The 25,920-nt window shown below is 45.3% G+C and overlaps 1 protein-coding gene across 5 annotated transcripts in view; it reads left to right on the forward strand.

The window, feature by feature from the left end:
- Window positions 1–25,920, forward strand: part of LOC135219151 (WD repeat-containing protein 37-like) — a 280,381-nt gene that overhangs the window by 92,628 nt on the left and 161,833 nt on the right. For all 5 annotated transcript variants that reach the window (XR_010315383.1, XM_064255663.1, XM_064255665.1 and 2 more), the window contains one exon: window positions 2,794–2,864. Coding sequence is in view for 4 of the 5 variants with exons in the window: in XM_064255663.1 (XP_064111733.1) it covers window positions 2,794–2,864 (71 nt within the window). In the remaining variant the exon portion in view is untranslated. The remainder of the gene's footprint in view (window positions 1–2,793; window positions 2,865–25,920) is intronic.

The following is a 25,920-nucleotide window of genomic DNA, read 5'->3' on the forward strand; positions in this document are numbered from 1 at the left end:
TGGCCCCATAATGGTGCTTTTGGCGCCAATAACCGGTTATCGGCGGCATAAGCACCCTTATTGCGTGCCATAAGTATCCTTATGGTGCCATAAGGTGCCTTATGGCGCCGATAACTGTAACTCGTCTTTTTATGGTGCCATAAATTGCCGATTTCTAGCCCGCTAAAACCGGATCGCCAATAACCGAGTCCATCGATAACTGGGGACTGACTGTATTCATCCCTTGATGCTCCTAGACAAAGGTCCCTGTCAAACAACCCTACACCTGGGAGGAGGCATACTGGAAATCCAAGGGAGGTTGGGGGGTTGCACTCGGGTAGTCGCCCCCTCAATCGAGCCTGTTGCTGGTCCCAGGTATCAACAGACAGCCATTGGAAAGGCATCTTACTGGATGTGTAGTGAGCAAGGGACTATCTGCTCCTATCAGATCTCCTAAACCCAGTCCCTGCCAGACTCCCGTAAATCTGGAAGGAGGCATACTATTGGTCCATGGGAGTTTTGCCCCCAGATAGTTACATCTCAGAGGAGCCTCTTATCTGCAGTTATCAACGGACAACTATTGGAAATGGTCCTTAAGGATGTGCATTCTTTGTCCCCTTGTGATACAAATCCCAGTGTGGACAAATACAGTTCCCAGTGTAGACAAGTAGCTTTGATGACCCTTTTCGGGTGTATCTCAGCCTTTGAAAAGGCTGATCATCCAGTTGTTGAGCCCGAGTAATTGGCGCCAAAGCGCTCTCCCTATCTGAGCTCCCAACAATGTCAGAGGACTCTGAACGGGACAGAATCCGGGCATCCAGGTGGACACCTGGTGTCTGAGCACCCAGGTGTTCGAGCACCCATTGTCTGAGCCAAGTGTCTACCTGTGTCTGCGCTTCTTTAGACCTGAAATTAATATTGTAATCGGACATGCAAGTGAAGCATATCGGCTATTTGAACCTTAAACAAATTGTAATTCAGGCAAAAGATCTTTTGTACATTGTGGACCAAGACTATACAAAATACCACCTGAAGTGAAGATCATACAAGAAGAAAGCAAACTTAATAAAATATGAGAAGCACCTTATTTTGAAAACGTACAAGGGCTTGCCAGAGAAGAAGGAATCATCCCTGTGGAGAGCTGTATGTAAAACCAAAGTGAACAGTGTGCGTCCACTTTCCTATTTGGCGCGAGTGGTTTGGTTTAAAAATGAGACCGAGTCATGGATGTGTTATTTTACCACAGCCGTGTTAAGTATTTGTTAAGGGGTTGATTTAAAACATTAGAGGGCAGTACGTTCTGGTTAGAATTTTTGGGATGAGAAAATTGGTTGTCCTTAGTTTGTGTGTAATGCTTGATGTCTGCAGTGATTAGGGATAGTGAAGAGATCTGCAGTAACTAGGGAAAGAATATAAAAGTATTTCAAAGCAAGCAAGTTGACTGTAAATGTAAGCAAGATCTAGGTTTCGTTGTACAGGAAGATAGAGAATTGGCAATCAGTATATGTAATTGGTTGAAGCATGGAAGCAATTGATTTGTATGGGTAATTGGAAGTAAATAGTACTTTATATCGGATGATGGTATGTCGAGAGAAGAGGTGAGTCATTGGTGATAGAGCAAGAAAGGCAACAGGATATGTTCATAAGAAAGGGAGGAAGCTTGGATTGTCTTTAGAAAGCTGCTGTTTGAATGTAGTAATGAGGGTTGAGCCAAGAGTCTTTAGAAGAAAGCAAAAAGTTGTAGCAATAAAGTTAAAAGGTTTTAACAGTTAAGTTGAATTGTTTCAATATTATACAGCCTGTATGAGTTATGAGAAGAATTAAAATGAAAGTAAGTAAAGGGAGTGTTAATAAGATTAGAGCAGGTGAGGGATGGACGTGTATGGTTTGAGGTGGTTTGTTCATGTGGAAAGGAGGAGGTAAGTGAAAAAAGGGAAAAATTTTTGAGTGTTTGAAGAAAGGTAAAGAAGGTCAAAGAGTGCTAGTTTGATAATGTGAAAAGAGATTTTGCAAAGATAATACCTCAATACTATTGAGGAAGTGAGAGTGTGTGCTAGATAGAGGTAAATGGGGCATTTTGTATAGGGGCCATCAGTGTGCTGCTGGTGAGCTGTTTCTTTAGGTTTATGAAGTGGTTAATGGTGTAGAAGTACTTTCCACAATAAATTTTCATCCTTGATTCAGCATCTTCAACTTGACTATGGTAGTGATCTTGGTCTTATAATTTCTCAGAAGCCATCTCCCATTAGGGGAAACAGCTAACAAATATATATGAATTAAGGCTTGTTTTTGTTTTTTTTTGTTATGTGTCTGCTGACATTATATTGTAAGGGATTATCCTAAAGCATCTGTCCAAAGGAAGGTCAACAAGTCAAACAAAGGCTTGACTAAAAACACTGACGTCCACGAAACTTCAGTCCTGAATGAAAATGAAAAAGCACAGACTACAATAAAAAAAACCGGCTTGGAATAGGAGAGTGAAGCAAAAATCCGGTCTCCAAGGCGGTAGAAGAAAGACTGTTATTTTGCTGGGGTACAATCTTGGTCAATGACCAAGCATCCACACTGTATATGCATGAGTTTCCAGATGCCACAGATTCCTTGTTTTACAATCTTTGATTGTTTTTACCGGTTTTCCAGCTAGCTCTAGAAGATTACCCTATTGTTAAGACCTCAGGTTTGTTAGCTATGAAAAATACAAATTGATTCAAAAATTTGTCATATTAGCCCTAACATAGGAAATTATTCACCTTTAAATATTTGTTGATTGCAATTTTGCTAGTTTTTATAGTTGTGTAACTATTATTTTTGCAGGGCACGACTTCATGACCTGTTCCTACATATAGAGAAGGAGTTTGAGGCTTTGTACACCGAAAACCTGGCACGTAAGTATTGTTCAGTGTTGTTTTTGTTGCTGGTATTACTGTGTTTTTATTTAGTATAGGAAATTTCTCTTTATTTATATTTAGGTAATACTAAAACCAACTCACTGTGAGTTTTTGTTATGAATAAGTATTTTCATTATAAATTTAAGTTTCATATATACTTACCAAGTAATACACGGCTATAATTTCAACTTGCGTGGCAGCTTAAATATTTTAAATCATGGTAGTGCTTCTATTGTTTTCATGTAGGTGACTAACCCTGACCACTTTTGGGGAACAGTAGGGACAACAAAGCTGAAGAGCTCAATTTGCTTATGCCTTTTTGTCCATGAGAGGGGAGGAGGGCAGGCTGTAATCTGTAATTACTTTATATGCGTATATGAAACTTTATTTTATCATGACAATAACATTTTCCTTTGATAGTCAGTCCGGTTCACTATGTCCAGATTTCAACATTCATTTGACTTTTTTGGGGAAATTGAAAACTACATTGAATAACCAATCAGAAAATTCATGTTTAACTTTTTTTAAGGGTGAATGGTGGCCATCTTGGAATTTTAAAAATGGTACCCAGAAAACTTATTTTCTCTTTACACTTTACAAACCTGTAGAGTCTAGTTGACAGCGAACATCATGAGGAAAATACCACAGCTTAGTTAGACTGGAGATAAGCAGAAGGATGATGATACAACAAACTAGAAGCAAAGCATCTTCTGCCAGTATGATGAGGCCAAGATAGGTCTCTTGATCGTTAAGCCCAGACTGGAAACCTACCAGAAGGTGCTGGATATAATACAAGTAAAAGCCAGCTTGGACGATGGTGACTATGTTGAAGTGTAAAGAAGTCTTAGAGACATTAATAAGGACAAGCTCTGTGAACAGGAAGCACTGTGATATCACAGCTGTTACTCTAATGCCACTAACAGTGAGCCCAAACCAGTCATGAACAAGCATTATCCCTCGGATTCTTGCTATCAAGAGGACATGGCAGGAGGGCAGGAAGCACCATGAGAGATGTACCTGAGGGACCTGGTATATTTACCACTGATCAGTTTATGTATATTATAGTATTCACATGGTCATCTACAGTGCCACTGGACAAGAACCTGTTTCTTTTGTCAAGAAGACACTGAAGAAGAACTCATCAGTCTGCACAGAAAATGCTGGAAAGGAGCTCATAGATGCTATAGACAATTTCCAAAACCCAGTATTCAGAACAAGACTGTGCACAAGTATCTCACCAACAGATGCCCATGCAATAGATGTCATATACCACAAATCATGCTGGAGAAAACATGTACATTCATGTCAACCATGATCAAGGTGCCAACTGTCATATCAATTGACATGGCACTGTGTGAAAAGGTAGTACAGCTGCTGGATGCCTGACTTGAGCTGAAATGTACAGTGGTTCCAAGACTGGGAGAACTGAGAGCTCTTGGCACCTCAATTGAGAATTCTGGCATTGGTGAGGCCTGGATAGAAGCTGATGTCTGTGGTGCAGCAACAACAAGGCAAATCCTTAAGTGTACACTACAAGCGAGCTCTCCAAGCTCACATTTACTCATACACAGCTCTGTATAAGATAACCAGAGGAATTCTTCAAAGAAAACCCACAGTTAAAGGACATCTGCTGGGAGGCTACAAAGCAAACAGAAGCAGCCTGTTTAGAGAAGAACAAAACGAGAAAGGCTGCGTGTGTAAAGCAAGCTCATTGCATCCCCTAGAAGTCTTGACTACTGCTGAGGTGATGGAAACATTCAGAGAATGGGAAGGGCAAAGATCAACCAATGCCCATGTTCAGGTCCATCATGAACTACCTACACTGAGTGGAAACCATCTTGTTCTTTGTGGCAGCATCCCATAATGCTGACCTGACTCTTCATCTCCTGGCTGCTGAAGCAATGAGCAAGCTCTTCCATGCTTTCAACGACATCAAGTAGAAGAGACTCCAGCCCAGATACATTGAGGTATACATGAGCTGAAAACTAACCATCCTGAGACCTGGAGAGAGCTTGAAACAGGCAACCTGTCAGTCACCAAAAATGACATTCCATTTGTGTCCATTTGTGCTGACCATGCCTGTGAACATCTCAACAAGATTTTGAAGGTTCATTCTGGACTGATTAGTATCTCCAACAACACCACAGAGTTCAAGAGCAGTTCACCACTGGGACAGACACCAAGCAGAACTCAGAGCATCCTAACCTGGGACCCAATAAGATCAAGAGAGATCATGAGGGCATTGACAAGATCAAGAGTCCCATATTCAGCCATGGCAACCCAATAGCAGCACAGGGTGAAAAGTTGTACAACATGATCACACATGCCTATATCCTACAAGAAAGTGTTCCATAGATCTTGAGTGTTGATGACACAGGCCAGAAACTGTATGAGGACTATGTCTCAGGGAGAATCAGTGGAGCAGTCAGTCTCTGGGCACCAGCCAGAAAGGAGAACAATAAGATGTTCATGTTAGGAAACAAGAAGACAACCTTAAAAATCTGTGACAAGACTGTGGATCTCAAGGAGACTAAGGACCTGTATGGCAGGCTAGTCCTTGTCAGGTCAAACAGGCAAATCAACCAGAAACATGCTGTTAGCAACTATGAATTAACCCTAACACGAAGAGCACTATTTGCTGCCAGGGACAATGCTACCATGCATGGACAAGTCAAAGCTGATCCACATCCTAGGGAATCTAGCTAAGGCAGACGCATCAGAGTAAGACAGTCCACAAGCTATTGCATGCAGAAAACCTGGAAACGACATCTACTGAGCATGTTCATCTCAGCCACAAAATTGCATTGGTGGACAGCATGGTAGTCATCCAAAAGCTGACTAAAAAGCCAGCAACTGTGGTGACGGTCAAGACTCTAAGCGAATGGTTCTGACAATGATGTCCCCGACCAGAGAACATGATGAAATTATCCTGGTGTTTGACACCTACAAGGACGACTCTCTGAAGCATGCCACAAGGGAAAAAAAGGAGACTTGGAAAGGATTCAGTCAAGAACATCCAGTGAGGAGTTTCCTTTCTCGTGATCAAACAAACACTCAAGTGACAGAGTATTTGCCTGCAAAGGCCCTTGAATATTGCAAGGACTCTGTGAAGATCTTTATTACTTCCGCTCCAGGATGTAAAGAGCAACAGATACCAGCTGTACTTTGAAGACAACAACCATGAAGAAGCAGATGCATTGCTGATGCATCTGGCAGTTCTGGCATCACGTCAAAATTCCCATTTTTATAAAGTAACGTACCAAGTAATTACTTAGGTAATGATTAGCCTCGCATGGCATCCTAAATTAAAGAATTTGCGCGCAAGTGACTGTTACAATGCTTGGGTGATAAGTCCCGGCCACCACAACAGGAACTCGCAAGCGACAGAAGCTGATAGCATCATTTTTATTCGTGCTGCGCAACAAACAAGACATCTTGCTCCTGAATTCATGTCTCCATTACTTGCTGAAGTCGGTGATGTACCCACTTTAGTTGGTTTTTCATCTGTTGCATTCAACTTGGTTGTTTTTCCAGCATTAGTTTTTCTCTTCTGTTAGCTCAGAATATTAATATGTCTGACTCTAGTGCTTCCAGTCTTCGCTATTGTAGCGAAGGCTGCAAGGTAGATTGACCAAGCTGTGCTATGATGCACACACTAGGTGCAGTAAGTGTAGAGGACAGGTGTGTACGAGAGAGTGTGCCTGTGGTGAGTGTAAGGAGTGGGATGATAGTAGGTGGAAGTTTTTAGAATCTCGCCTAAATAGGTTAGAGCACAGGATCAGGAAGGCGGCCGCTAGAGCCAAAAGTAGGGCTTCTGTTTGTAGGGACTCTTCCCCTAGGCCTAAGACAGACTCCAGTCTGCCTCTTCCTCTTACTCTTGGTAATAATCTTTTGTCTAGCTTCAGCCCCGCTCCTCTCCCTCCTCCCACTCCAGTGCTCAGCTCCCATGCTTCCGAACCAGATGCCATTACCAGTCTAGAGTCTAGGATTAACTCTTAAGTTTGATAAGAAGTTTAATCTAGTGTTAAGTTCTGTTTCGGAAGGGGGCATCCCTTAGAGTCCTTACGGATAAAAATAAAGTGCAAAGTGAAGTGTCAGTGGAGAAGGTGGTTGCCCGTCCCACTGGCTCTCCTAGACGAAGGTCATCACTGCCAAGTCTCGAGAGAAGACGTGAACGAGAAGTCCTTTGTGCCCCAGTGGGAGCCAGGCTCCTCAAGTTTTGGGAGAAGTGGGCTTGCTGAGGAGCAGAGCCATGGATTGTCAGGGTGTTAAAGGAGGGCTCCTGCATCCATTTCTTGGAGATCCCCCCCTTTAGTCTCCTCCGATTGCATTGATGGCGTACTTTAAAGCTCAGAAAGGCACTTAGCCCTTTCGAAGGAAGTATCCTCCCTCCTTCTGAAGAAGGCCATAGAAGGAGTAGCAGAGGTCCATTCCCAGGGATTTTACAATTGACTGTTCGTAGTTTCCAAAACATCAGGGGGCTGGAGACTGGTACTGGATGTAACCGCTCTCCATCGCTTTGTAGAAAAGACCAAGTTCAAGATGGAAACGAGCCAGTTAGTCATGTCATCCATCTGGACAATTGGATGATCACTCCAGATAAGCAGGATGCTTATCTGCACATCCCAGTTCATCCAACCTCCAGGAAGTACCTGAGGTTTGTCTTCCAAGGGAAGGTCCTCCAGTTTTGATCCCTCTGCTTCGGTCTTTCCATGGTGCCTCAAGTATTCTCTCGAGTTCTCTTTCCTCTCGCCAAATGACTTCACCTGCTAGGCATCAACATCAGCCTTTATTTAGATGACTGGCTTCTCCGTTCACAGTCCGAGGAATTGTGCACAAAGGACCTTCAGACAACGCTTCATCTTTCCCAAGAATTGGGAATCCTTCTAAATCTCCAGAAGTCCCAGTTTGTACCATTTCAGGAGATTCTTTATTTGGGGATGATTCTCAACTCTCAGACTTCTCAGGCTTTTCCGTCCCCAAAGAGGATTGCAGGCTGCATTCATTCAGTCTCCAAGTTCCTCTCTCTCCCTTTGTGCTTGGCTCTACAGTGGATGAGTCTGCTAGGAATGTTTTTTTCAATCGAGACCTTCGTTCCGTTGAGCAGGTTACACAAGAAATTTTCAGTTCTTCCTCAAAGCCAACTGGACAGGAAGACTCAACCGGACTCGACAATTTTTTCTATCAAGCAGGAGATAAAATCCGATTTCAAATGGTGGCTGCCAGAAAGAAGGTACTCACTGGTGAGATCCCTTCTTCTTCCCAACCCCGACCTAGACTTTTACTCGGACGCTTTTGATCTGGGCTGAGGACCTCCTAGGGTCTCGGGAGGTCTCCAGAAGAAACGAAACTCCACATCAACATCAAGGAATTGAAGGCCATTTATCTGGGCCTACGTAGGTCAGTTCTCGTACATGTACACCAAGATGGTGGTTGTACATGCCGACAACACCATGGTCAATATCATTTACTATGTACTCATTAATATTCACCATGGTCAATATCATTTACTATGTACTCATTAATATTCACAATGCAATGTTATACATATCTTGAATGCTAATTAAAATGAGTGTAGTAATCTAAATGTCGTAGTATAGAACTTAGGCTACGATTTGGTTATTTATGTTTCAGTTTACTTTAGGCTATACGATCCCTTGTGATATGAAGTGGTCTATTTATTACAAAACCAGTATACGTACATTGAGAAAACCAGGGTGTACAAAATCCGAGCTTTGACTGTACGTAAATGAAAAATTCAGTTAGTTTTTTTTTGGCTTTTTGTTTTGTGAAATTATGTTAATACTGTATAAGTGTCTGAAATCACTTGAAAATGAAACTTAAAATCAGAATTTGTTCATGAAACTTACCTGTCAGATATATATATAGCTGTATTCTCCGACGTCCGACAGAATTTCAAAAACTCCCCGACCGGCACGCAGTGGGCGGCCAGGTGGTTAGTACCCATTCCGCCGCTGGGCGGAGGCGGATATCAGGAATCATTCTCCCATTTTCTATTCAGATTTTTCTCTGCTGTCCGGCCGGTCGGTAACAAACTGTTTACAGACCTCCGCCATAGGATTTTGAAACTTCTTGTGCTAACTTGAGTATTCTGATGACTTTTGTTTTGATTTGGCTTGTTGGCTTGGCATACGTGATAGTGGATTTGATTTGAATTTGGCTTTGACTTTTCTTTGATTACGATGTCTGGATCTAGCGCTGCTAGCTTCAGGGTGTGTAAGGTGCATGAATGTAAGGTGAGGTTGCCGAAAGCTTCGGTAGACCCTCATTCAGTGTGCTCGAAATGTCGTGGTCATGTATGTATGTGGAATGATAGATGCATCGAGTGTGAGCAATTGACTGAAATTGAATGGAAGGCATAATGATTCTTACGTGAAAAAAGCTTGAGCGTGATAGAATCAGGAGGTCTTCCTCTAGGAGCGCTTCTGTGAGTAGAAGTCAAGGTAGAATTGTATCTCCATTAAATCCTCCTGTAGATGTATTCAACCAGATCCTGTTGTATTGCCTCCGAACAATCAGGAAGTGTCTGCAGAAGGGAACGTATTAGTTACGATCATGGAGTCGATTCGTGCCTTAGAATCTAAAGTGATTGCTCTACAGTCAAATGTGAATTGTGATAAAAGTGTTAGTGCATCTAGTGTAGTGGAAGGGGTGTCAGATCGGTCCCATAATGCCTCTAGGCCTAGGCCCCTGCCGGACTCCCAGGCCTTAGGGAGACAAGCCGAAAGCCGAAGGAGGGTTACGGGATCTAATGACCGGTCTGACGTCCCTTCGGCAGAAACTGAGGACGAATCTCAGGCTGCCGGTGTTCGTGCACGGGCACGAATACTTAAAGAGTGCTTCTCTTCTTCCGAGACTTCCTCTCCTCGCCGAGGTTGGGACGCTCGGAAGACCTCTCAAGGGGAGAGCGGCAGGGGCGCAAGTTGTCGCACAAGCGGCCGTCCGCTCTTGTCGCCCTCTTAAGAGAGGTTTCAGAGAAGAGGACGCTTCACGTCCTTCTGATCGTTATGTAGATTCGTCACCTGAAGATTTTGAAGCTTTTCCGCCACAGAAAGGAACAAGGCTTCATCAGGGGAGGACTCTTTCGAGCGTCCAAGTCGCTCTAAGCTTGTTCCTGAGTTGAAGGAAAGGGCATCCCCTCGCCCATCTTCCTCGCACAGGATGAGTCCTTCTCCTGATCGAGAACTTTCCCCTTCAAGGAAAATGCTTTGGGAAATGCAGAGACAGTTAGCCTCCTTTTTTGAGAGAAAGGAGGCAGAAACTAGTCATAGAAGGAAGGATAGGTGGCTGCCTATTAAGAGAACTAGGCAGTCCCCTGCTCCTACTCCGCGTTTTTCGGCCTTTGAGTCTACTTCTAGTAGCCGACGCATTAGAGAACGTGATTATGTTCCTCATGAAAGGGCGTCTAGGAGAGACGAATTTGACAGAGACGTGAGTTGTCGCACAAGCGGCCAGCGTCTTTGTCAAAAGGCCGAGAACGCTCAAGAATCAAGATCGGAACGTCAAGCTTTGCATGTTGATGATCACGCTCGGCGTCTTGAACAACAAAAAACAAGCGCTTACCAGACTCGAGAAGACGCTTTTCAAGACGCGCGGATCGCTCGCCAAGACGCCCCAACTGACGCTGTTCAGGACGCACGGCGTCCTACACATCAGGACGTTCAGCAAGACGCTCAAGCGGACGCTGTACAGTGACGCCACAGGCGTCCTTCAACGCATGACGCCTCTTCAGGACGCACAGGCGTTCTTCATAATCCAGGACAGTTTTCTGCAGGACGTTTCTCAGAACGCACCGGCGCCTTGCTATTCGGACGCTTTCAAGGATGTTTCTCAGGTGTTAAAGTGTCGAAGTCATCGCGATCTTTTGAAAGGCGCTGATGACCAAGAGAAGGATTCGTCTAGTGATCGCTGCCCTACTGATGATGACGAACCAAATGCGTCAGCGTCTTCAAACTATAAGACGTTGACGGATTTACTTAAGAAATTATTCCCAGATAATTTTCAAGCGCCAAGTCCTTGCTCTCCACCTTCACAATTTGCTTCATCGAAGGCCAGGAAGGCCCCTGGCTTCGTTAAGATGGCCACTTCGCTCTCCGCGAAGAGGAGCGTTTAAGAGAGTCCAGGATTGGATGGATTCAAGGAAGGTTAAAGGAAGACTTCGTTTGCACTTCCTCCATCTAGACTGAAGGGAGAGCCGGGATCTGGTAACGAGACAGGAGGAGAAGAAGCAGGATGAAGGCACCGTCCTCTTTCTCAAGGAGATTTCGCCAATTTGGTGGACGCTCCAAGGAGATCTTATTTGTCATCGGCTAAGGTTTCCTGGACAATGACGGAGACGGATCATCACCTCAAGGGGTTATATAACAACGCTAGAGGTAGTTTACTTTTTTAGATTGGGTGCCTCGGGGCGTGGATGTACAATCGAGGAGTCAAAGACTCAATTTCGCTAGAAGAAAGCTTTCGAGTGTACTAGATTTGTATGATAGAGCAGTAAGGGATGGCTCTGATGAGTTAGCATCTCATTTTGCTACAGGTCTGCTTAAAAAGAGAGCTCTCTATTGTAGCTTTACGGCGAAAGCATTGTTTCTCCCGCTCAGAAAGCGGAGTTATTATTCGCCCCCTTCTCTACGCATTTGTTTCCGCAGTCCATGATTAAGGATCTGTCGGTAAATTTTGCAAGAAAGTCAACAAGGGACCTCTTTGACTCAATCTTCAAGACGACCTACTCCTCAGGCTTCTACTTCAACAGCTCCAGCACAACCCAAGAAATTTAAGCCCTTTCGTGGAGCACCTTCCTCTAGAGGTTCCTCGAGAGGAAGGGGGTCCTTCAGTAGGTAAGATCTTTCTACCAAGAAGGAAAAGATTGACATTTCTCGCCTTCAGGCACCTGTAGGTGCGAGACTCACCTTATTTGCTCAGGCATGGAGGACGATAGGGGCGGACACCTGGACCCTAGATGTGATCGAGAGAGGATACAAGATCCCTTTCCTCTCTACGCCTCCTTTGAGCACGAAGCCGATAGACCTGTCGCCCGCATACCAGTCAGAGAAGCAACAGATCTTACTCGACCTTCTAGATCAAATGTTGGAAAAGAAGGCAGTAGAGGAAGTTCTGATGCTGGATTCCTTCCCCAGGCTTCTACAACAGGTTATTCCTGGTTCCGAAGCAGTCTGGGGGATGAGAACCTGTCCTAGGTACGTCAGCAGACTGAAACGTTTTTGTAAAGAAAGAAAAATTCAGGATGGAAACTTCTCAGTCTGTGCTAGGAGCCTGAGACCAGGGGATTGGATGGTGTCCTTGGACCTTCAAGACGCTTATTTCCACGTTCCGATCCATCCCCAATCAAGGAAGTTCCTGAGGTTCGTCTTAAAAGGACAGGTCTTCCAGTTCAGGGCTCTGTGCTTCGGTCTGAGTACGGCGCCGATGGTTTTTACTTTCCTTCAATGCGGATGTGGCGAAATGGCTTCACCTATCGAAAATAAGAGTCTCGCTCTACCTGGACGACTGGCTAATCAAGTCGCCTTCGAAGTCAAGGTGCCTGGAGGACCTTCAGACGACATTACAGCTGACAAAGGCCCTGGGCCTTATAGTAAATTACGAAAAGTCCCATCTGATCCCCACGCAGTCCATCGTGTATCTGGGGATTCAGATGGATTCAGCGGCTTTTCAAGCTTTTCCATCAAAGGAACGTCAGCAGAGATGCTTAGAGAAAGTGTTAGCCTTCTTAGGGAAAGAAACATGCTCGGCGAAGGAATGGATGAGTCTGCTGGGAACCATTTCTTCGCTGGAGAAGTTTGTTTCCCTGGGGAGGTTGCACCTCAGGCCACTCCAGTTTTTTTTATGGCAGAAAACTGGGAAAGACAAAATCTAGACTCGACTTTGATTATATCAAAAACGGTCAAGGATCATCTGAAGTGGTGGCAAGATCCGACCAAACTCTCGGAAGGGATGTCCCTCAAGCTTTTGAGCCCAGAACCTAGTGTTTGTTCTAGACGCCTCCATGGTGGGCTGGGGACACAAACCTAGAAGGAGGAAGTTGTTCAGGCCTCTGGAGAGGGGAACAGAGGTCCTGCACATAAACTTAAAAGAATTGGAGGCTATTCGGTTGGCCCTTCAGTTCTTCGAAGAACGATTGGTGAGCCGAGTTTGTCCAGATCAACTCGGACAACACTACGGCTCTCGCTTACATAAAAAAGCAGGGGGGGACACACTCTCGGTCACTGTTCGTGATAGCGAGAGACATCCTTCTATGGGCGAAGGCTCGAAGCATAGTGATCCTGACAAGGTTCATTTCAGGAATTCAAAATGTCGAGCGGATCTTTTAAGGCCGTCGACATCAGATGCTTCCCACAGAATGGACCCTACATCTAGAAGTCTGTCAGGAGCTATGGAAGTTGTGGGGACGCCCGCTAGTCGAGCCTCTTCGCAACCTCGAAAACGAAGAGGCTTCCGATTTATTGCTCTCCAGTACTCGACCCGGAAGCAATAGCGGTAGATGCCATCCTATGGGACTGGACGGGGATGGATGTGTACGCCTTAACCCCCGTTCAAACTCTTAGGAGAGGTAACAAGGAAGTTTGCGGCGTCGCCAGGAGCGAGAATGACTCTGATCGCCCCCTTTTGGCCCTCAAGCGATTGGTTCACGGAGGTCATGTCTCTTCTGGTAGACTTCCCGAGAACCCTGCCAGAGAGAGTCGATCTTCTCAAACAGCCCCACTTCGAGAGGTACCACGGAAACCTCTCCGCTCTGAGTCTGACTGCGTTCAGACTATCAAGAAGTTGGCCAGAGCGAGAGGTTTTTCAAGATCAGTGGCAGAGGCTATTGCCAATGCGAGAGAGCTTCCTCTCGAGCAGTTTATCAGTCGAAGTGGACTGTCTTCAGGAGATGGTGTAGGAAGAGAGGTATTTCCTCCTCCACGACCTCTGTGAACCAAATCGCTGAGTTTCTCCTGCATTTGAGAAATGTGGACAAATTAGCAGTGCCCACGATAAAAGGATATAAGAGCATGCTGTCAGCTGTCTTCCGCCACAGAGGATTAGATCTGACAAATGATAAAGATCTTCACGATCTTTTGAGATCGTTTGAGACAACCAAAGTACTACAACCAAAGGTTCCATCATGAACCTTGATGTAGTTCTAAACGATTCTGATGCGGCTCCCTTTGACCCTAGCATGCTGCTCATTGAGAGACACTACTAGAAAGGCGATTTTTCTAACTATGCTCTTGCTACGGCAAAGAGAGTTAGTGAAATTCAAGCAATTAGTAAAGATGTGGGGTTTCAGAGGACACAGTGCAGTGTGCTCCTTGGATCCTAACTTCTTAGCGAAGAATGAGAACCCATCTAACCCCTGGCCAAAAACCAAAACCTTTGAAATCAAGGGTTACAGAGTTCATCGGACAAGAGCCAGAGAGAGTCCTGTGCCCTGTCAGGGCTCTCAAATTTTACATGCAAAAGACCAAAGATTGTCGGGGTCCTTCGGAGAACTTATGGTGTTCTGTTAAGAGACCCGACTTTCCTATGTCGAAGAATGCACTAGGCATTCTTTTTGCGAAACACCATCACGGAGGCCCATGCGTCCTGCTCGGATGGTGATATGAAGCTTTTGAAATAAAAGCCCATGAAGTGAGAGCGGTTGCGACTTCAATGGCATTTCGAAAGAATATGGCACTTAATGATATCATTAGCGCTACTTTTTGGCGAAGCAACTCTGTGTTTGCTTCACATTACCTGCGGGATGTGAAGACGGCATATGAGAACTGCGAGTCGCTTGGACCATACATATCCGCAGAAATGGTGTTGGGGGCAGGGAGCAGCACAAATACTACCCTATAGAAAAGGGGTAGGTGTGCTTTTTAATTTGGTGTTGGTTTATGGTTGAAGGGTTGGTTGCTTGAGGCGCCTTCCTTTCTTTCTTTAGCCTAGAAGTTATGGGAACTAACTTCGATAGGTTAGGTCAGGTGGTGGTTTTTTTAGCTTCGTTGCCCTCACAGTATGGTCAATATGGTCTAGTCACATTGTGGTCACGACCCCGTTGACAGATCATCTAGAGACGCACCAACTACACAGGTCACTACCTTGTTGGCAACTCTAGTAAAGCAAAAGCAGACTTCGATGACAGTAATCAAGAAGTCAGCTATGCTAACAGGTAAGGAATCAAGATGTCAATCATCTGCACTTGAGGTGTTTCCTAAATCCTTCTATTCTGTCCCTTCCCACCTCCAATGGTGGGATTCAGCTATATATATATCTGACAGGTAAGTTTCATGAACAAAATGTTATTGTTATGATACAATAAAGTTTGTTCATACTTACCTGGCAGATATATATAATTAAGTACCCACCCACCTCCCCTCAGGGGACAGTGGTATGAAAAATCTGAATAGAAAATGGGAATGATTCCTGATATCCGCCTCCCAGCGGCGGGAATGGGTACTAACCACCTGGCCGCCCACTGCGTGTGCCGGGAGTTTTGAAATTCTGTCGGACGTCGGAGAATACAGCTATATATATATCTGCCAGGTAAGTATGAACAAACTTTATTGTATCATAACAATAACATATTTACTTATGTGGCTGTAGAACTGTCATATAATTTATGGTACATAGTAGCTTACTTTAGCAGATTATTGTAGGCTGGTGGTACATGATAGGATTCTTTTTATTTTTACACCCCCCCCCCCCTCAGCTCGTCTCTCGTCATCTCTCTTCTCTCTCTCCTACTCTCTTCTCTCCTCCTCTCCTCTCTCTCTCTCGTCTCTCTCACTCTCTCTCTCTCTCATTATAGAAACATATTCATATTCTGTTGAATGATTCTCTAAATGATTCTTTATACAGCTTGTGGCTTTTAAGTTCATGGAAAGAAAATCCTCTTGAAGATGAAAATGGAGCTCTGACTACTTGCCAAAACTTATATAAATCTTTTTTTGTATATACAAAGTACTTTGATATTTTTTACTTTCATGTTTATATTGACATTGTGGTCTGGTTAAACTACTCGAACAGCAATAATAATTTACCTTTTGTTCATGAAACTTACCTGGCAGATATATATATAGCTGTATTTTCTGAAGTCCGACAGAATTTAAAAAACTTCCGACACACGCAGTGGTCGGCCAGGTGGTTTAGTACCCATTCCCGCCGCTGGGAGGCGGGTATCCAGGAACCATTCCCATTTTCTATTCATAATTTTTCTGTCGCTGGTGCTGAAAACACCTGTTTTCAGTACCTCCGTCTTAGATTTTTGGAACTTCATTGCCGCTAAGTATCCTAATTGTCTTTTGATTTATTTACTTGGATTTGTGGCTAGGCATACGCTATCTTAAATTGATTTGAATTTGATTCATTTTTGCATGAGATATCTGAATCTAGTTAGGCTAGTTTCAGATGGGGTTGTCTGCAAAGATAGGGTGTGGCTACCGAAAGCTTCGGTTAGGATCCGCACTTCGGTATGCACGAGGGGTATGGGTCTTGCTTCTTTGTTGAGATTTGTCATGTAAGGATTGTGAGACTTTGTCTATTCCGTAAGGAAGACGTATGATTCGTTATGTACGCAATTTAATCAGTAAACATGTCTAATTCCGTAAGGAAAAAGTATGATTCGTATGACGCAATTAATCAGTAAACAAAAGTCAGGGTAGTGAACCTGCTAACCTTCCTGTAGACTTTATTTTGCCTGACCCTATAGTATGGCCTACGGGTTATGAATATGTCTGCGAGAGGTGATCGCTCTCCTTCATTGTTGTGAAGAGTGCTACTTCTGTTATTGTTACTCCGAAAACCCTGTAATGTTGCCTTCGGCCCTAAAACAGTCTGTAGAGTTTATTGCCCTTTCTCTTATAACTCTTTCGATTCGTAACTTAGAATCGAAAGTGCTTGCTTTAGAGAGCAATAGTGAATTGGCTAAGTGCAGTGACAGTGCCCCTTGTGTAGTGGAGGGTGCGTCAGATCGGCCTTATAACGCCTCTAGGTCTAGACCTCTATCGGACTCCCAGGACCACAGGGAGGGCATGTCGAAAGCCGAAGGAGGGTTACGATGGAACCCCCACGCCATCTGGCGTGCCTTCGGCAGGTTTTCTGATGAAAATCCCCAGACTGCCAAAGTTTCGTGCACGGTGCACGAATCCTGAAGGATTGCTTCTCGTCCTCCGAGGCGTCCGCCCCGCGCAAGGGTTGGAGCTCTCGGAAGGACTCGCGCCCTCTTAAGAAAAGCTTTTAGAGAAGAGGACGCTTCACGTCCTCTCTCTCGTCAGGATGGGAACGTCAGATCCGCCCCATAACGCCTCTAGGCCTGGACCTCTGTTGGACTCCCAGGACCAGGGAGAGGGCATGTCGAAAGCCGAAGGAGGGTTACGGGGAAGCCACATCGATCTGGCGTCCCTTCGGTAGGACTTGTTGACACTTCCCAGGCTGCGGAAGATCGTGCACGTGCACGAATCTCGAAGGATTGCTTCTCGTCCTCCGAGGCGTCCTCCCCGTGCAGGGGTTGGAGCTCTCGGAAGGACTCGCGCCCTCTAAATAGAAGCTTTATAGAAGAGGACGCTTCACGTCCCCTCTCTCTCTCGTTATGCGTTTCATTGAGAAGTAAGAAGGCGACGTCGCTGATCACGTGTACGTCTTTCCACCGAGAAATATGAAAAAGAAGGCAGTTTCTCTCGCTTGTTTTGACGCCTGTCAGGAGCGTGACGCTTTTCTGCACGCTTCTTTTGACGCTCGGCTTGAACTGGACGCTCGGATGGACGCGAGGCGCGCGCCAGTGGACGCCGAGCGTCCTCGCCAGTGGACGCCGAGCGCGCGCCAGGACGCCGAGCGCGCACCAGCGCACACCAGGTTTGTCTCCTGGCTGAACGTTTCTGTTGAACTCTTCAAGCTCTTGTTTAAGATTTGAGCCTCAAGAATGTGAAGTAAGCAGTGCTTCGGAGGAAGCTTAAAGTGAACAGACAACTTCGTCTTCGAAACCCAGCAAGACCTCGGGTTTCGTGAATTCAAGAGGTCTCTGTCAATATTATATTGCTTTTCGCAAAGGGGGATGGAGTTAAGGAAAGCTCAAGGGAGATCTCGTTTTCTCTACCGCAGTCAAGACTTTGCGATAAGGCAGTTACGGGTTATGTAAAGGCTCGACGTCTCGGTGACGTTCAGTAGGATTCTAGGATTCTTGCAAAGGCATTCATCAAAAGGACGCTCTTCAGGAAAGCGCAAGACAGGACTTCCTTTGCCATACTGCCAATAATTTTAAGCTTTAGCAGGGCATTAGTTGTAATACGGGAGAGGAAGCTGCGGTTGGAGAGTTTCTTCCTCTTCCTAGGATAATTTTGCAAGCTTTTTAGCCCATCTGAAAGGGTTTTTCAGATGATAGATTTTGTTAGTTTCTAGTCGGGACTACGCTGCCGAATTGAACATCGTCGTTCTACCTGCCGTAAGCCCTGTCTCTTAACAGGATTCTTGCCCCTTCCTCGTTTGAGACGGGAATCGGAAAAATAAAATGCTCGACTTCCTGGATTACGTTTTGTCAATTCAGTGACTTTCCCCCATTGACAATATACTATCGTTTTGTCAAGTAAGTGGGTATCCCCTCATTGACAAAATATCTCTTTGTCCCGTAAATGGGTTAGTTCTCATTGACAAACATCTCTAACTTGATATTGCGTAAGCGAATAAGCTTTTATTGACAAGATTCGGAAGAGCTCTCATTCGTCATTCGCAGACTCGTACAAGAAATAGACTTGTAGACTACGTCAATGAACGTTATGTCCAATAACATAAGAAGCTTGAGTTTCTGCTTCGATCTCTAAGTTTTTGTTCATGAAACTTGCCTGTCAGATATGTATGTAGCTGTATTTCCGAATTCAGCTATATATGTCTGCCAGGTAAGTATGAACAAACTTTATTGTGATATAATAAATATTTTTGCCTTGCGTTATTTTACTACTGGTTGGTTCAAGTCTACACGCTTGCTGTAGTTTCCTCTTCGGATGGCAACCGAGAGGTCTATTGTCTATTATTTTAAGGACATTTAATCGTTACTCCCTGCAGCCTTCCAGGAGTTTCCGATTTATCTTTTACCGTTGTATGGTAGTGTTCTGACGACACAAACGCATCTATATATTTAGCGTTTTCTGTTTCGCTTAACCCCTTCGCCACTGGCCTGCTACATTGCTGCTAATGCTTGCATACCGCATGAGACCCCCTGTCGACCGCGAGTATCAATCATTACTTGCTCCCACTAAATTTTATGTTATTCATATTTTTCCTTCATATTCTTATGTGAAAACATTGTGTGTATGGATATCAATGAATATTTTTTACCCCATTGTCAAAAAATTACAAAAAATATAGTAAGAATATCGGAAAAAATAGGAATATTTAGTAGAAAAAGTAATTGCAGAAGTAGGAACTGTTATAAAGTAGTAGAAAATAGCAGTAAAGTAATAGAAACTAAAGTAGCAGAAAAAGTAGTAAAAGTAGTAGTAAAATAGTAGTAGTGGTAATAGCAGTACTAGTTTTCTTACTGAAACAGTTATTCCTAGGTTTCATACAGAAACAGCATATACATCAATGAATGTTTAGGCAGCTGGTAATAATAATAATAATAATAAAACAGTAATAATAGTAATAATAATAATAATAATGATAAAAAAAGCAACAGCATCTCGTGACCAATACGTATATACATATGGGGCAGTTTATTCACCCCCATTATCATCAGCAAGCTATAAAAAACACATCTCATCACAAGTAACAGGCCTCCATAGAAGTCCTTTCACCTTACGCTTTCCTGTTGAATGAAAGTACTACTCTGCCCGAGCATTCATCCATTCACACAATTTGTCAATTACATCACCACAAAAAAGGAAAAAAAATGCATCACGTAAGCAGATGAAATCTGGTGTATAAGCAGAATCCCATTGACACCCTCCGTGAATCAGGGGGGGGTGGGTCTGGGCGCAAGTCACAAGATGGATCAGTTATGAACTGCCAGCCTTCATCGACAAGAGGTTCAATGTCTTCCAAACACTCGTTGTCACTGTCAACCTCTAAAAAATTATCACTATAATCATCATCTGATAGATTTGGCAGGTACTCAGACCCTGACTCTGAAACACACATCATCTGACATGATACTGAAAAAAAAAAAAAAAAACATAAAATAACTGCAATCAAAAGGGGAAAAAGATTTGGAATTCAAATCTACATGGTTTTACGGACAAATTGTATTCATCCTTCTCAGATAATAGCCTGAGGCGCACTGGTATATGTTGGACCAGTACCCCTCCTAATATCCCATATGAAAATGACGTCACGACGTCCATCGGACGCTCATTGGTTAGAATGAATTGTGGGTGGAGCTTCAGCACCTCTCTCGTACACAATACTGTGTCTGGAAACCATCCAAGCTAAAGAAAACGCTTTGCTTTTCGAGGAGGGATGAAAGACGTACACGCGTACGTCCCGGTCTTTTATTACTGTACCGTAAAAGACGTACATGTGTACGTCCCAGTGCTGAAGGGGTTAAATATACCAGCTTGAGAGTCTCTTTTTGCTCAAAAAATAATGGACCTATTTCTTCGTAGAATAGGGTAGCTGGCAACCCAGACATAAAGTTAAGAGACGACGTTCGTAAGCTGCTGGCTGCTGCTGTGTCTGACTGTCCATTGTCCAACTGAGCCAGTAACAGATCGTGCGCTGTCATGCGCAGTAGGTTACGTCTCTCTCTCCTGCGGGATTGACTGACTAACCGTATCTCTGTGCTGGCGGTTACGTCTCTCCTGCGGGATTGACTGACTAACTGTATCTCTGTCCTACAATCACAGACTTTAGCCTAAGATAGAGGGGATTTCTTACGTGAATGAATAAACGTTGCATTCGTTTTGCCTTACTATGTTCAACAGAGTTATCTCTTAATCCTTTCGGTGCTCGTTACCGCACGGTATAGAACTACGAGTCTACCGCAACTTGCACTTTTCTGGGCTCAGCTCGTGTCGCTGCGCGAAATATCCTTTAATCTATTATTTCTAGGGTAAAGTGTACTAACACATACCAGAGAATAAATAAAATAAAGAAAAAGGTCAGTATAACTGACTCGCTCACCCTCCAGGAGGGTGTCGGTATGAACACTAGGCGAGTGAGCCACAACCACGAGCCAAATGCCAATAGAAATCTCCCACTACCAAATCCCTCCAAGAGGGGGAGCCGACCCACAGGGTGAGCAGCTCGTACTACTACTACTCCATCCCATGCTGTCGACTGCTGCGCCCCTGGTGTCATCCTTTTTCGTTAGCTCGCACGAGTCACAAGTGCTATTTTTCTCTCGTGTTTTTGTGCCCTTTCTTCGGATTTTCGATAATGGAGCGTTCAGCTATTGCAGCAGCTAAGTTAAGTACTCAGTATTTACGGTTAGTGCGTTTTTTTTCCGTCCCCTGAGACAGTATTTGCCGTTTTTTAGGTATAAATACGTTCTCGGGGTCGGAAGCATGGCGGCATGGTCCTGCCTCGTGATGGGTTCGTTCTTGGTCTTCCATACCTGGAACATCCCCCCTTTTCATTTACGCTCTATTTTGATTATCCGCGTTATTAAGGTCTACTCAGGTTGTCATGCATGCATGTTTATCACCTTATGTAGGCTTTTTCTATCCAGACCCTAGTCTGGGTTCTTGTATCGGCCCCTGACTAGCTTTGAGTGGTAGACTTGCCTTCGGGTTAGTCGTACACTCCTGGATTTTTCTCCTGCTTTTTACCTTCTTTCTTTCATTTTTATTTTATTTATTTGTGTATTTTGTCATTATTAGGTTAGTTTTGGCGTCTGGCTTAGCCTAGGTCCCGGCTCGCAGAGCCTATTCTTCCGCTGTTCAGTTCGGTTGCTTCCACCATAGCTTCTCTCTGATCAGTTGGTTTTTGCACCCTATGGGCATTTAGGCTACCTCTTTTTTCAGTTCAGGTTGCTTCCCGATAGCTTCTCTCTGATCAGTTGGTTGGCCTAGGTTGGGTTACCGTATCCCAGTTATCGCCTCGTGGTCACTGTGTGATCACGGGTCGGCCAGACGCCTGTCCAGTCCCCTTTCCCCCTACCCCGCTCTTCCATAGAGTCGGGCGGGGGTGGGTCGGTCTGTCCTTGCTCGCCTCACATACCCGAGCCAAATGCCTCCCCCTCTCCCCTCCACCGGAGGGGCTAGGGAGTCGGACAGACCCAGACTGGATCCGACCTCTCCGTCTTCTCGGTCCGGCCGGGTGTACGTTGTGGGGGGGCCCCTGGCCTTCCCCCCCCTCCGTTACTGCCTTGTTCGCTCCGAGTTAGCTCGAGCACGTATGTCCTCTCGCCCTTCCCTCCTTACTAGAGCTCCTCCTATCGGAGTTCTTGGTATCCAGCGGAAGGAGATAGTCCAACCATAGTTGGACAGGTGCATACAGCAGGTCTCTACTAACCTTACCGTTAGCTGAGTTACTACACTCCGCTTCAACTGGACCTAGTCCGGTTCGCTTGTGCTTAGGTTAAGTTATTTTAAGTTATCTTAATTATCTTAAACCAATCCCCCCCCCCTCCCTATATTGTACCGGATCTTTCGGGATTATAGCCTATTCAGGCAATGCAGGGAGGGGTTATGCCCAAATTTTTTGTTTTTTCCGAGCTCCGGCATGTAACGGAGTTCTTTTGCCTTTTAGTCTGTAAGTGTTATCCCTCTAAGATACTCATGTGTCTTCCCACTTACAGGCCACCAACTGTGAGCATCCGGGATGTTCCGCTACACTTCCGGACCCCTGTACACGAAGTTTTGCCGGTCCCATGCTCCATGCGCGACTCCGCACGGTGACATCCAGGTCTGGTACCATGAAACGTGTACCATATGTTACGATCTGGTGAGCCAGCTTTTGGAAGGCGTAAGTATTCCACCTCCAGTAGCTGCTTCGCTTCTTTTAGTACTTAAGTTTTCCATCATTTATTAACTTAAGACATCTAGTTTAAGTTATACTCTAAGTTTTAGTTCTAAGTGATTCTTAAGTCTAAAATACGTCCTCTCTTACAGGCTCCGGCAGTAAGAGATACAGCACTGGCTACCCTGCGGGCCTGGGTCGGAGGTTTTGGCAAGAACGCCGCCAAGGGTCAGCCCTACATTCTTGAGAAGCGTCTGGCATTGCTCATCTTTCCCGGAGGCAGGGCGACGGGGTACGTCGACCCGGTAGATGCGGACCCTCTTATTGCCTTCATCCAACAACAGCTGGCGGCCTCTTTAACCGAACAAGACCAGGATATCTCCACGGATGTCGCTACCCTGGATATTAATGTTGAACCTATGGTAGGTATAGACGACCTGTTGGTCGAGGTAAGTAATGCAGGTACCCAAGGGTCTCCCTTTGAGTCTGACTGTCTCTTCTACTCCTGCAACTTCTCCATCCTTCCAAGGCTTTACGGCTGATGAACTGTATACTCCTCCTGAGGCTTCGGTTAGGCCTAAGATCAAGTCTAAAATAATGACCTTGACTAAGACGTCATCGTCTTCGAAGAAGACGTCCTCGTCTTCTTCCTCGCGTAAGTCTCCGGCTCGTAATCCCGGCCCAGACAGGTCTAAAGGCTCTAGCTCCGGCTCTAAGTCCTCGAAAAGTAAACCCCAAGGAGAGATCTCGTACCCCGGCAGTATCACCAGTTCCGCTACCTTTGGTTCTATTCAGAGCCTACCCTCCACCTCCGCAGCAGCTCCGGCTTTGGACTCCAATGCTGGCCTGTTGCAACAGGTGGGCGTCTAGTGGGGTACCCATTAAGAGTAGTATGGAACAAATGATATCTCGCCTATCGGACAGAATCACTTCTCAGGATTCTATTATAGCCGGTCTAAGAGAAGCCCCTCTAGCCTCTCCCATCAACCTCCACATATGGATCTCAGCTTCCCCCGTATGACTCGCTGCCCGCTTTTCTCCATGAACAATCCTGGAGAGTAGCGTCATATGCCCCCTTCCAGGATGGTCTTATCTCCATACCGGAGTTCGGAACTCGAAGAATAGAGGACTTCGAGTTCTACCCGGAAGGCCTACAGCCTCCTTTTATAGGCTACGCAAGGCTCACGCCTTCGGCTATGGTTCGGGACGATAGGGTACCAAAGGAGACAGTCCTCTATTCTAGAGACCAGGCTCAGCGAGAATGGCTCAGATGTTTTTAGAGGACATGGATTGTTCAAACACCAAAGTACAACCATTTAAAAGTCCCTTTACCATTTTCACAATGGATGAAAGTACCCCGCTCCCGTTCCTAACCAAGATAGCAAGGTCGACCATCTCAGCAGCTCAGAAGGGGGAACCCATGCCTCAGTTGAAAGAAGCAGATCCCACATCTCCATTGCTCCCTTCAATCGGAGAATTGTGGGAAGACTTGCCAAATACATTCTCAGCTGGCAAACTCAAACCTGACTGTGCTATGGAGCAGTTTGGCGAAAAGCTACCCAGGCTCCCAGATAGTCTTATTCAGGCTGAATTTGACTCAAAATCACGACTAGCCAGATCAATCAACTCGATGGCTATGTCTGAGGTAGCAACCATGGCTTATGGTTCAGAACCAATTTTTAAGCTTATGACCAAAGCCCTGACTCAAACGGTGCAGTCAGATATGTTCGAGTTTGCCACTGCTAGAACGAATTGTAGGAAGCATGTCCTGCTAGAGGCAACCATCGTCACGAACCGAATAGGTTACTCTCTTCCAACATCTGGTGGGGCGCAGATCTCTTCCCAGAGGCCATGGTTAAGGAAGTACAGGCAGAGGCTACGAGGTTGAACCAGAGCCTTAAAGACCGTTGGGGTCTTACGGCTAGGAGGAGGCAAGACCTGACACCTAAAGGTAAGGGACAAAGGAAAAACCCAGACGTTTTCCAACCTTACCAAAAGAAACAACCGCGCTTCCCCCAGCAAGTTCCAGCTGTGCCGTTAGTGCAGACAGCCCAACCCTCCACGTCTAAAGGTCAATCACACTTTTAAAAACCTATTTATGTGATATCCCCTCAGCCTCAACCCTCCACCTCATATGCCACTCTCCAGCTTACAATCAAGCCTTCGAGAGTCAAGCTTCTCAGAAGTATGAACCCGCGCGCATCGGGCAAGGGAGGCAGAGGTAAGCGGTCCTTTCAGTGGAAGAGGGATCGGGAGACCCTTCAATAGGGGAAAGCACTTCAGAGGAGGCCGAGGTGTTGGTTACAAGAACCAATGAAGAACTTCAGGTAGGAGGGAGGCTGTTTCACTTTCGCCACCGGTGGAAACTTCAGCCAGTGGGCTCAGAGCATAGTGTCAAAAGGGCTGGGTTGGAGCTGGTTGACGAACCCACCTCCAGCCAGACCTTATTTCCGTCAACTTCCTTCCAAAGAATTGACAGAATACGCAGAGGACCTCCTTCAGAAAGGAGCTATAGCCAAAGTCAAGAGGTTAAAATTTCAAGGTCGCTTGTTCAGCGTGCCAAAGAAAGGCTCAAAACAAAAGAAGAGTAATCTTAGACTTGTCCCGCTTAAAACTTAGCCATCCGCTGCGACAAGTCAAGATGCTCACGATCTCACAGGTGCGGACCTTACTTCTTTCCCCGTGGGGCCGTCACCACCTCCTATCGATCTACAGACGCCTACTATCATATCCCTATTGCAAGACACTTCCGTCCGCCATATCTGGGATTCAAGATAGGAGACCAGACATTCTCCTCAACAGGTAGTTCCATTCGGGCTCAACGTGGCACCCAGGGTGTTCACGAAGCTAGCGGAAGTAGTAGTACAACAGCTCAGAGCGCAAGGGATTATGGTAGTGGCGTATCTCGACGATTGGTTGATCTGGGCCCCATCAGTCGAAGAATGCAACAAGGCCACCACTGAAAGTGATCCAGTTCCTAGAATATCTAGGATTCAAGATAAACAAATCCAAGTCGAGACTCACTCCAGAGTCAAACTTTCAGTGGCTAGGCATTCAATGGAATCTATCCTCACACACTCTGTCGATTCCATCTACCAAAAGGAAAGAAATAGCGAAGTCAGTCAGGCAATTTCTGAATCACAAACTGGCATCCAGGAGAGCTCAG

This window comes from Macrobrachium nipponense, chromosome 1 (genome assembly GCF_015104395.2).
Source record: "Macrobrachium nipponense isolate FS-2020 chromosome 1, ASM1510439v2, whole genome shotgun sequence".
In the NCBI taxonomy this organism is placed as follows: Eukaryota; Metazoa; Arthropoda; class Malacostraca; order Decapoda; family Palaemonidae; genus Macrobrachium; species Macrobrachium nipponense.